The sequence below is a fragment of the Delphinus delphis genome, chromosome 3 (genome assembly GCF_949987515.2).
Source record: "Delphinus delphis chromosome 3, mDelDel1.2, whole genome shotgun sequence".
NCBI classification, from domain to species: Eukaryota; Metazoa; Chordata; class Mammalia; order Artiodactyla; family Delphinidae; genus Delphinus; species Delphinus delphis.
In genome coordinates, this window is record NC_082685.1 from 17109012 (window position 1) to 17121524 (window position 12513).

General features: G+C 50.1%; 1 protein-coding gene across 1 annotated transcript in view; it reads right to left on the reverse strand.

The window, feature by feature from the left end:
* Window positions 1–12513, reverse strand: part of OBSCN (obscurin, cytoskeletal calmodulin and titin-interacting RhoGEF) — a 175887-nt gene that overhangs the window by 113191 nt on the left and 50183 nt on the right. Inside the window, exons 13-15 of the mRNA XM_069540562.1 lie at window positions 9314–9589; window positions 5187–5462; window positions 2129–2404 (exon numbers count right to left, since the gene is read on the reverse strand). Of these exons, the coding sequence (XP_069396663.1) occupies window positions 2129–2404; window positions 5187–5462; window positions 9314–9589 (828 nt within the window). The remainder of the gene's footprint in view (window positions 1–2128; window positions 2405–5186; window positions 5463–9313; window positions 9590–12513) is intronic.

The window sequence follows — 12513 nt, forward strand, 5'->3', positions numbered from 1 at the left end:
GGGGCGGGGGCCAAGCTGGAGACTTCTCCAGGCTCTGCACCAGCCGTGTGCCCTGCAGTAGTGCCCCTGCCTTTCTCAGCGACAAGTAACACAAGTGATGCATTCTCACCCGCGTCCACGTGTACTGGTCCGGGCGGTGGGAGGATGGGGGGAGGGTGAGCTTTGGAAGAGACTTCTCCCCTGCTCATGGCTTCTGCAGGATCACACGCAAGTGTTCCCAAACCTTCCCAGATGGGGCCACAGTCTTCTCCATACACCTAAGCAGGGAACTTTGCACCTGCAGTCCATGGAAATCACTGAGGCTCGGTGTCCTGGCCTACACTTAGTACGGTCAACTTGTGGCAATCTCTGGGGAGTGCTGGCACCTCCCCGTGGCTTTCCTTTCCATTGTCAGAGGAATAAAGAAGCTGAGTGCCTTTCCCCGAACGACCGGGGTCCCCATTACTCTTTTGTTCTTCCTGGGGACCCAATTCATATTTTTGCCTACTCACCAATAGTAGGCTCTCTCTTCTCTCCATCTCTAGGCACTCTTTATGCATTAAAATACTAGAGAAGGACAGATTGCTAGCCTTCAAGGTTATTTCCAACTGTGGGACTCCCATTTTCACTGTGTGATCGAGTCCTCCAATGAAACAAAGTTTGTCCCTTCAAGAGTGTCCATTTCAGCCCTTTGAGTTTGGAGCATTTGTGTGCCATTTAAGAAATCTTCCCTTACCTTCCGTCTTTAAAGAAACCACGGTATCACCGGACAGTGTTTTGGTTTGTACCTTTTCACACTGAGGTTTCTAACCCACCACGAGTGTACTTTTGTGTGTGCTGTGAATTGTCAGTACAGTTTAATTTTTCCCTATGGGTAAGTGGTCCAAGCACTATTTATGAAGACAACATCCCTCCTCGACTTCTCAACACAGACAGCACAGCAACAGACGAAATTGTGGTGGCGGAGAGGGGGCTGGGATGGGGGTGGAGGGGGGATTTGTCCCTGGTGGTGCAGGAAAGCACTGCTGCAAGGAGCTCTTGCTGACCTCACTACTAAATTCCTCTGATGCGGTAAATATCGCTGCACTGGGATCCCCTTATCTTGAAAACTATATAGCCTCACGATCATTCTTCACTACGGCTCCCAGGAAGCGCTCTCACCGCGCTTCTGCAAGCAAATAGCATATTGGCTGTACCTTGCCTTTGGAATCTGCCTGCTATTCTACCATCCGACCATCCAAAACACAAATTTGCTTCGATTTTCATTGTTAATCAACATCTCTGATTATTCTCCTCAGATTACTGCCCGTCCAAGGAAACCTCTGACCCTCTCTCAAGAATGTGTACTAATTTCCCCACATAGTCTCGTAGCAACTTTTATCAGACCTGGAATTAGAAAAATGATACAATTGTGACCATTAACTCTTTCACAAATGCCACGGGGAATACTGACCCGCAGCATCAAAACTGTTTGAAGACAAAGGCAAAATCCTATTGAATTTAAGAAGATCACCCTAAACAGCACAAGGGACTCTATTCCAATCCTCCTTTCTTTCTCCCTTTACAAGATCATGACAACAAACTTGGCCTATCTTCTGCTACCGACAGGTAACTGGAGCTTCCCTATCCAGGAAATTGAAGGAAGGGCGTCACATTAGCCTCAAATCTGACCATCCAAAGTTCACTCCTAAGATAATTCCAAGCGGGACTTGGTGGCCAACATCTCCACTAATCTGCGATCAATGAAATTGAAACCCCATCTGGCAACCCAAGACCTGGCATGAGCCATGTGGTAGGTGTCAGGAAAGACGTACCATGGGAGGAAAGTCACATATTCCCAGGCCTACCTCAGACCCCACGCATCAGGGAGAGCCAGGGTCCCGATACCAGGAACAACAGGAAGGCTCTGGGCAGGTGCTAAGACACCATGACTGGGCCTTACCGCATGGAGACAGGTGGACACAAATGGCCCCTCTTCCTTCCATGCCCACACTCTCCATCCATCCTCCCCCGGGCAAAAATGGCTATAAATGTGGGACGTGGAAGACTGGGAGGCTACAGGCGAGTGAACACCCGTCTGTGGAGGCCGCAAGACCGTCCCCTCATCACCTCCAAATAGGCTAGCTTAGTATCCTCCTCCAGGACTGACCTGTGACATCCAGGTGGAAGGAGACCCTCTGGTCCCCGGCCTCGCAGCTGTACTCCCCGGCGTCTGCCTTGCCCGCCTGCTGCACCACCAGCCGCCGCCCTCGGCCCGTGGCCTCCACACGCACTTTCGAGCTCGAACTCAGCTTCTTTCCATCCTTGTACCACGTCACCTCCGTCTGGGCCTGGGCCACCTCGCAGCTCAGCGTGGCACTGGACCCCGCCACGGCCTGCACTTCACTGCGTGCTGGCTGCTCCTGGGCAAACACCACCTTGGGCTCTGGGGACAGGGAGGGATACATGGGTCAAGGACACCATCGCAGTCAGGAAAGCAGCCCTGTGCAAAAGAGACCTGAGTGGGGAGCCGTGGACCAGGGGGGTGCGAGGGGTGCAGACGTGGGGCGGGGGCCAAGCTGGAGACTTCTCCAGGCTCTGCACCAGCCATGTGCCCCGCAGAAGTCCCCCTGCCTTTCTCAGCGACAAGTAACACAAGTGATGAACTTCCCCCGCGTCCACGTGAGCTGGTCCGGGAGTTGGGGGGATCGGGGGAGGGTGAGCTTTAGAAGAGACTTCTCCCCTGCTCATGACTTCTGCGAGGTCACACGCAAGTGTTCCCTAACCTTCCCAGATGGGGCCACAGTCTTCTCCATACGCCTAAGTAGGGAACTTTACATCTGCAGTCCATGGAAAACACTGAGGCTCGGTGCCCTGCCCTATACTTACTATGGTCAACTTATGGCAATCTCTGGGGAGTGCTGGCACCTCCCCGTGGCTTTCTTTTCCACTGTCGTAGGAATAAAGAAGCTGAGCACCTTTCCCTGTATGACTGGGGTCCCCACTACTCTTTTGTTCTTCCTGGTGCAACTATTCAAATTTTTGCCCACTCACCAACAGTAGGCTCTCTCTTCTTTCCATCTCTAGGCACTCTTTATGCATTAAAATACTAGAGAAGGACAGATTGCTAGCTTTCTAGGTTATTCCCAACTGTGGGACTCGCATTTTCACTGCGTGAACGAGTCCTCCGATGAATCAAAATTTTCCTTCAATAGTGTCACCAATGTCCATTTCACGCTTTCAGTTTGGAGCATTTGTGTTCCATTTAAGAAATCTTCCTTTACCTTCGGTCTTAAGGAAACCACGGTATCACCGGACTGTCTTTTGGTTTGTACCTTTTCACACTGAGGTTTCTAACCCACCACGAGTGTACTTTTGTGTGTGCTGTGAATTGTCAGTACAGTTTAAGTTTTCCCTGTGGGTAAGTGGTCCAACCACTATTTATGAAGACAACATCCCTCCTCGACTTCTTGAACGCACAGCACAGCAACAGACGAAATTGTGACGGCGGGGAGGGGGCTGGGAGACAGACGGAGGGGGGATTTTTCCGTGGTAGTGCAGGAAACCACTGCTGCAAAGAGCTACTTCTGACCTCACTACTACGTTCCTCTGATGCGGTAAATATCGCCGCACTGGGATCCCCTTATCTTGAAAACTATATAGCCTCACGATCATTCCTGACAACGGCTCCCAGGAAGGGCTCCTACCGTATTTCTGCAAGCAAATAGCACATTGGCTGTACCTTGCCTTTGGAATCTGCCTGTTATTCTACCATCTGACCACCCAAAACACAAATTTGCTTCGATTTTCATTGTTAATCAACATCTCTGATTTTTCTCCTCAGATTACGTTGCATCGATGGAAACCTCTGACTCTCTCTCAAGAATGTGTGCTAATTTCCCCACATAGTCTCGTAGCACCTTTTATCAGACCTGGAATTAGGAACATGATACAATTGTGCCATTTTAACTCTTTCACAAAAGTTTCACTTGCCCAGCGTTTCTCACCAGGACTTAGCTGTGGAAATGTCTTCTGCATGTTCATTCTCTTACACCCTAATCTTACTCAACAATCGTACACAGCCTAATAATTGATCCATCGGACTGTCTGAGTTGATAATCACATCATCAGCAAATTCTACCTTGAGTTTTTCTAAACCCTTTCCCAGTGATTTTATGCTCTTCCTGAATCCGCTCAGTGGCTACAGCGGCCCACGTGTGGTCTCCCTCACATCAAAGATTTCCAGGGACACGTTAAGTGGGATGCTGGTCTTGTTGTTGCTGTTGTTGTTGTTGGAGTAATTTTATTATAACGTTAAAAAAAGAGCCTTTTTTTTTTTTTTTTTGCAGTACATGGGCCTCTCGCCGTCGCGGCTTCTCCCGTTGTGGAGCACATGCTCCGGACGCACAGGCTCAGCGGCCATGGCTCACGGGCCCAGCCGCTCCGCGGCATGTGGGATCTTCCCGGACCGGGGCACGAACCCGTGTCCCCTGCATGGACAGGCGGACTCTCAAACACTGGGCTTCCAGGGTGGCCCCAAAACACTTCTGTACAGTATTTTAAGAATTATATGGCAGGAACTCGTGCTCAGTTTTCTCACATTTTTTGCCTGGATTTGGGATGATCACATTTCATCAACCATTTGATTCTCTACTCGTTCAGAGGACCACAACTTTTGCATTCAATCTCTTAATTCCATGCTTTATATATATTAACTTTGTCAACCTTCAACACAACGTGCAATCCTGGACTAGGATTCTCATCACTAACTCCACCCTCTGGACGCATGGCTGAATTCCTTTTGCTAACATTTCATTTATGATTTTGGCTGTGATATTTGCAATACATACATCTGGAATCTCATTCATCCTTCCTGCCTTTCTTCAGTGATTCTGGTATGCATCGATGTTTTGTGCTGAACTTAAACAGACTTATGTTGTGCATCTCCTTTTTCTACCTCTAAGACCATCTCCACAAGCATGGAATAACAGTTTTCCAGGATAGTTTGTAGACTGTACCCAAGAACTACAAGGTAGTTCTTGGGAAGATTTTTCATTATTGGTCCTACTGATTGACAAGTCATACAACTCTTTGAGTTTTCTACATCTTCTTGTGTCAGTTTTCATACAGTTGTCCAGGATTTAGTCAACACCCATCTGTGGAGGCCGCAAGACCATCCCCTCATCACCTCCAAATAGGCTAGCTTAGTATCCTCCTCCAGGACTGACCTGTGACATCCAGGTGGAAGGAGACCCTATGGCCCCCGGCCTCGCAGCTATACTCCCCGGCGTCTGCCTTGCCCGCCTGCTGAACCACCAGCCGCCGCCCTCGGCCCGTGGCCTCCACACGCACTTTCGAGCTCGAACTCAGCTTCTTTCCATCCTTGTACCACGTCACCTCCGTCTGGGCCTGGGCCACCTCGCAGCTCAGCGTGGCACTGGACCCCGCCACGGCCTGCACTTCACTGCGTGCTGGCTGCTCCTTGGCAAACACCTCCTTGGGCTCTGGGGACAGGGAGGGATACATGGGTCAAGGACACCATCTCAGTCAGGAAAGTAGCCCTGGGCAAAAGAGACATGAGTGGGGAGCCGTGGGCCAGGCAGGTGCGAGGGGTGCGGAGGTAGGGCGGGGGCCAAGCTGGAGACTTCTACAGGCTCTGCACCAGCCGTGTGCCCTGCAGTAGTGCCCCTGCCTTTCTCAGCGACAAGTAACACAAGTGATGCATTCTCCCCCACGTCCACGTGTGCTGGTCCGGGCGGTGGGAGGGTGGAGGGAGGGAGCGCTTTGGAAGGGACTTCTCCCCTGCTCATGGCTTCTGCGAGGTCACACGCAAGTGTTCCCAAACCTTCCCAGATGGGGCCACAGTCTTCTCCATACGTCTAAGCAGGGAACTTTGCACCTGCAGTCCATGGAAATCACTGAGGCTCGGTCCTCTGCCCTACATTTAATACAGTCAACTTGTGGCAATCTGGTGGGTGTGCTACCACCTCCCCGTGGCTTTCTTTTCCATTGTCTGAGGTATAAAGAAGCTGAGCACCTTTCCCTGTATGACTGGGGTCCCCATTACTCTTTTGTTCTTCCTGGGGACCCAATTCAAATTTTTGCCCACTCACCAATAGTAGGCTCTTTCTTCTCTACATTCATCTCTAGGCACTCTTTATGCATTGAAATACTAGAGAAGGACAGATTGCTAGCCTTCAAGGTTGTTCCCAGCTGTGGGACTCGCATTTCCACTGTGTGATCGAGTCCTCCGATGAATCAAAATTTTTCCCTTCAATAGTGTCACCAATGTCCATTTCACGCTTTCAGTTTGGAGCATTTGTGTTCCATTTAAGAAATCTTCCCTTACCTTCCGTCTTAAGGAAACCACGGTATCACCGGACTGTCTTTTGGTTTGTACCTTTTCACACTGAGGTTTCTAACCCACCACGAGTGTACTTTTGTGTGTGCTGTGAATTGTCAGTACAGTTTAAGTTTTCCCTGTGGGTAAGTGGTCCAACCACTATTTATGAAGACAACATCCCTTCTCGACTTCTCGAACACACAGCACAGCAACAGATAAAATTGTGACGGCGGGGAGGGGGCTGGGTGACAGACAGAGGGGGATTTGTCCATGGTAGTGAAGGAAACCACTGCTGCAAAGAGCTATTTCTGACCTCACTACTACGTTCCTCTGATGCGGTAAATATCGCCGCACTGGGATCCCCTTATCTTGAAAACTATATAGCCTCACGATCATTCCTGACAACGGCTCCCAGGAAGGGCTCCTACCGTATTTCTGCAAGCAAATAGCACATTGGCTGTACCTTGCCTTTGGAATCTGCCTGTTATTCTACCATCTGACCACCCAAAACACAAATTTGCTTCGATTTTCATTGTTAATCAACATCTCTGATTTTTCTCCTCAGATTACGTTGCATCGATGGAAACCTCTGACTCTCTCTCAAGAATGTGTGCTAATTTCCCCACATAGTCTCGTAGCACCTTTTATCAGACCTGGAATTAGGAACATGATACAATTGTGCCATTTTAACTCTTTCACAAAAGTTTCACTTGCCCAGCGTTTCTCACCAGGACTTAGCTGTGGAAATGTCTTCTGCATGTTCATTCTCTTACACCCTAATCTTACTCAACAATCGTACACAGCCTAATAATTGATCCATCGGACTGTCTGAGTTGATAATCACATCATCAGCAAATTCTACCTTGAGTTTTTCTAAACCCATTGCCTGTGATTTTATGTTCCTCCTGAATCCACTCAGTAGCTACAGAGGCCCACGTGTGTTCTCCCTCACATCAAAGATTTCCAGGGACACGTTAAGTGGGATGCTGGTCTTGTTGTTGCTGTTGTTGTTGTTGGAGGAATTTTATCAAAACGTTAAAAAAAGAGCCTTTTTTTTTTTTTTGTGGCACACGGGCCTCTCACTGTTGCGGCCTCTCCCATTGCGGATCACAGGCTCCGGATGCACAGGCTCAGCGGCCATAGCTCACGGGCCCAGCTGCTCCAGCGGCATGTGGGATCCCAGCGGCATGTGGGATCTTCAAAGACCGGGGCTGTACCCGTGTCCCCTGCATCGGCAGGTAGACTCTCAATCACCACGCTACCAGGGCGGCCCAAAAACACTTTTGTACAGTATTTTAACAATTATATGGCAGGAACTGGTGCTCAGTTTTCTCACATTTTTTGCCTGGATTTGGGATGATCACATTTCATCAACCATTTGATTCTCTACTCGTTCAGAGGACCACATCCTTTTGCATTCAATCTCTTAATTCCATGCTTTATATATATTAATTTTGCCAACCTTCAACACAACGTGCAATCCTGGACTAGGACTCTCATCACTGACTCCACCATGTGGACGCATGGCTGAATTCCGTTTGCTAACAATTCATTTATGATTTTGGCTGTGATATTTGCAATACATACGTCTGGAATTGCATTCATCCTTCCTGCCTTTCTTCAGTGATTCTGTATGCATCAATGTTATGTTCTGAATTTAAACAGACTTATGGAGTGCATCTCCTTTTTCTATCTCTAAGACCATCTCCACAAGCATGGAATAACAGTTTTCCAGGATAGTTTGTAGACTGTACCAGAGAAGTACCAGGTAGTTCTTGGGAAGATTTTTCATTATTCGTCCTACTGACTGACAAGTCATACAACTCTTTGAGTTTTCTACATCTTCTTGTGTCAGTTTTCAAACAGTTGTCCAGGATTTAGTCAAACTTCACAACTTTGCAAAGCTTTTATCTTAGAACACTCTCTAATACTCTCCGAATGCCACATTTTACAGAAATGCCTTCTCGGGTCTGGGATATCTATACACACCCATAAATAATCATATGATCGCACGGTCTCAAACAGTTACGGGTTGGCACCTAGGAGTCAATGTGGAATGGCAGCCCACCCCTACTCAGCATGAAGGCTCTCTTCACAGAAGACGAGTAACCTGATTTCAAAGACTGCCCTATGTTCCAGCCACGAGGCAGCGACACTAACCTTTAGGAAAATGCAACGAAATAAAGACTGCTTTGGCAGTCAGAGTCTGCTGCTAGTACACTAACTCCTCATTAGCAAAGCAGACTGATGGGTCAGTAGCGACATTTTCCTTTCTGTTCCTAAATTCATCAGTATAACACCATTAGGAATACTGACCCGCAGCATCCAAACTGTTTGAAGACAAAGGCAAAAGCCTACTGCATTTAAGACGATCACCCTAAATAGCACAGGTGACTCTATTCCATTCCTCCTTTATTCCTCCCTTTGCAAGATCGTGACAACAAACTTCGCCTATCTTCTGCTACCTACAGGCAACCGGAGCTTCCCTATTCAGGAAATTGAAGGAAGGGCGTTGCAGAAACCTCAAATCTGACCATCCAAAGTTCACTTCTAAAATAATTCCAAGCGGGACTGCATGGCCAACATCTCTGCTAATCTGTGATCAATGAAATTGAAACCCCATCTAGCAACCCAAGACCTGGCATGAGCCATGCGGTAGGTGTCAGGAAAGACGTACCATGGGAGGAAAGTCACATATCCCCAGGCCTACCTCAAACCCAATCATTAGGGAGAGCCAGGGTCCCAATACCAGGAACAACAGGAAGACTCTGGGCAGGTGCTAAGACACTGTGACTGGGCCTTACCGCATGGAGACAGGTGGACACAAATGGCCCCTCTTCCTTCCATGCCCACAGTCTCCATCCATAATCCCCCCGGGCAAAAATGGCTATAAATGTGGGACGTGGAAGACTGGGAGGCTACAGGCAAGTGAACACCCATCTGTGGAAGCCGCAAGACCGTCCCCTCATCACCTCCAAATAGGCTAGCTTAGTATCCTCCTCCAGGACTGACCTGTGACATCCAGGTGGAAGGAGACCCTCTGGCCCCCGGCCTCGCAGCTGTACTCCCCGGCGTCTGCCTTGCCCGCCTGCTGAACCACCAGACGCCGCCCTCGGCCCGTGGCCTCCACACGCACTTTCGAGCTCGAACTCAGCTTCTTTCCATCCTTGTACCACGTCACCTGTGTCTGGGCTTGGGCCACCTCGCAGCTCAGCGTGGCACTGGACCCCGCCACGGCCTGCACTTCACTGCGTGCTGGCTGCTCCTTGGCAAACACCTCCTTGGGCTCTGGGGACAGGGAGGGATACACGGGTCAAGGACACCATCTCAGTCAGGAAGGCAGCCCTGGGCAAGAGAGACCTGAGTGGGGAGCCGTGGACCAGGCGGGTGCGTGGGGTGCGGAGGTGGGGCGGGGGCCAAGCTGGAGACTTCTCCAGGCTCTGCACCAGCCGTGTGCCCTGCAGTAGTGCCCCTGCCTTTCTCAGCGACAAGTAACACAAGTGATGCATTCTCACCCGCGTCCACGTGTACTGGTCCGGGCGGTGGGAGGATGGGGGGGAGGGTGAGCTTTGGAAGAGACTTCTCCCCTACTCATGGCTTCTGCAGGATCACACGCAAGTGTTCCCAAACCTTCCCAGATGGGGCCACAGTCTTCTCCATACGCCTAAGCAAGGAACTTTGCACCTGCAGTCCATGGAAATCACTGAGGCTCGGTGCCCTGGCCTACACTTAGTACGGTCAACTTGTGGCAATCTCTGGGGAGTGCTGGCACCTCCCCGTGGCTTTCCTTTCCATTGTCAGAGGAATAAAGAAGCTGAGTGCCTTTCCCCAAACGACCGGGGTCCCCATTACTCTTTTGTTCTTCCTGGGGACCCAATTCATATTTTTGCCTACTCACCAATAGTAGGCTCTCTCTTCTCTCCATCTCTAGGCACTCTTTATGCATTAAAATACTAGAGAAGGACAGATTGCTAGCCTTCAAGGTTATTTCCAACTGTGGGACTCCCATTTTCACTGTGTGATCGAGTCCTCCAATGAAACAAAGTTTTTCCCTTCAAGAGTGTCACCGATGTCCATTTCAGCCCTTTGAGTTTGGAGCATTTGTGTGCCATTTAAGAAATCTTCCCTTACCTTCCGTCTTTAAAGAAACCACGGTATCACCGGACAGTGTTTTGGTTTGTACCTTTTCACACTGAGGTTTCTAACCCACCACGAGTGTACTTTTGTGTGTGCTGTGAATTGTCAGTACAGTTTAATTTTTCCCTATGGGTAAGTGGTCCAAGCACTATTTATGAAGACAACATCCCTCCTCGACTTCTCAACACAGACAGCACAGCAACAGACGAAATTGTGGTGGCGGAGAGGGGGCTGGGATGGGGGTGGAGGGGGGATTTGTCCCTGGTGGTGCAGGAAAGCACTGCTGCAAGGAGCTCTTGCTGACCTCACTACTAAATTCCTCTGATGCGGTAAATATCGCTGCACTGGGATCCCCTTATCTTGAAAACTATATAGCCTCACGATCATTCTTCACTACAGCTCCCAGGAAGCGCTCTCACCGCGCTTCTGCAAGCAAATAGCATATTGGCTGTACCTTGCCTTTGGAATCTGCCTGCTATTCTACCATCCGACCACCCAAAACACAAATTTGCTTCGATTTTCATTGTTAATCAACATCTCTGATTATTCTCCTCAGATTACTGCCCGTCCAAGGAAACCTCTGACCCTCTCTCAAGAATGTGTACTAATTTCCCCACATAGTCTCGTAGCAACTTTTATCAGACCTGGAATTAGAAAAATGATACAATTGTGCCCATTAACTCTTTCACAAATGCCACGGGGAATACTAACCCGCAGCATCAAAACTGTTTGAAGACAAAGGCAAAATCCTATTGAATTTAAGAAGATCACCCTAAACAGCACAAGGGACTCTATTCCAATCCTCCTTTCTTTCTCCCTTTGCAAGATCATGACAACAAACTTGGCCTATCTTCTGCTACCGACAGGCAACTGGAGCTTCCCTATCCAGGAAATTGAAGGAAGGGCGTCACATTAGCCTCAAATCTGACCATCCAAAGTTCACTCCTAAGATAATTCCAAGCGGGACTTGGTGGTCAACATCTCCACTAATCTGCGATCAATGAAATTGAAACCCCATCTGGCAACCCAAGACCCGGCATGAGCCATGTGGTAGGTGTCAGGAAAGACGTACCATGGGAGGAAAGTCACATATTCCCGTGCCTACCTCAGACCCCACGCATCAGGGAGAGCCAGGGTCCCGATACCAGGAACAACAGGAAGGCTCTGGGCAGGTGCTAAGACACCATGACTGGGCCTTACCGCATGGAGACAGGTGGACACAAATGGCCCCTCTTCCTTCCATGCCCACACTCTCCATCCATCCTCCCCCGGGCAAAAATGGCTATAAATGTGGGACGTGGAAGACTGGGAGGCTACAGGCCAGTGAACACCCGTCTGTGGAGGCCGCAAGACCATCCCCTCATCACCTCCAAATAGGCTAGCTTATTATCCTCCTCCAGGACTGACCTGTGACATCCAGGTGGAAGGAGACCCTCTGGTCCCCGGCCTCGCAGCTGTACTCCCCGGCGTCTGTCTTGCCCGCCTGCTGCACCACCAGCCGCCGCCCTCGGCCCGTGGCCTCCACACGCACTTTCGAGCTCGAACTCAGCTTCTTTCCATCCTTGTACCACGTCACCTCCGTCTGGGCCTGGGCCACCTCGCAGCTCAGCGTGGCACTGCACCCCGCCACGGCCTGCACTTCACTGCGTGCTGGCTGCTCCTGGGCAAACACCACCTTGGGCTCTGGGGACAGGGAGGGATACATGGGTCAAGGACACCATCTCAGTCAGGAAAGCAGCCCTGTGCAAAAGAGACCTGAGTGAGGAGCCATGGACCAGGGGGGTGCGAGGGGTGCAGACGTGGGGCGGGGGCCAAGCTGGAGACTTCTCCAGGCTCTGCACCAGCCATGTGCCCCGCAGAAGTCCCCCTGCCTTTCTCAGCGACAAGTAACACAAATGATGAACTTCCCCCGCGTCCACGTGAGCTGGTCCGGGAGTTGGGGGGATCGGGGGAGGGTGCGCTTTAGAAGAGACTTCTCCCCTGCTCATGACTTCTGCGAGGTCACACGCAAGTGTTCCCAAACCTTCCCAGATGGGGCCACAGTCTTTTCCATACGCCTAAGTAGGGAACTTTAC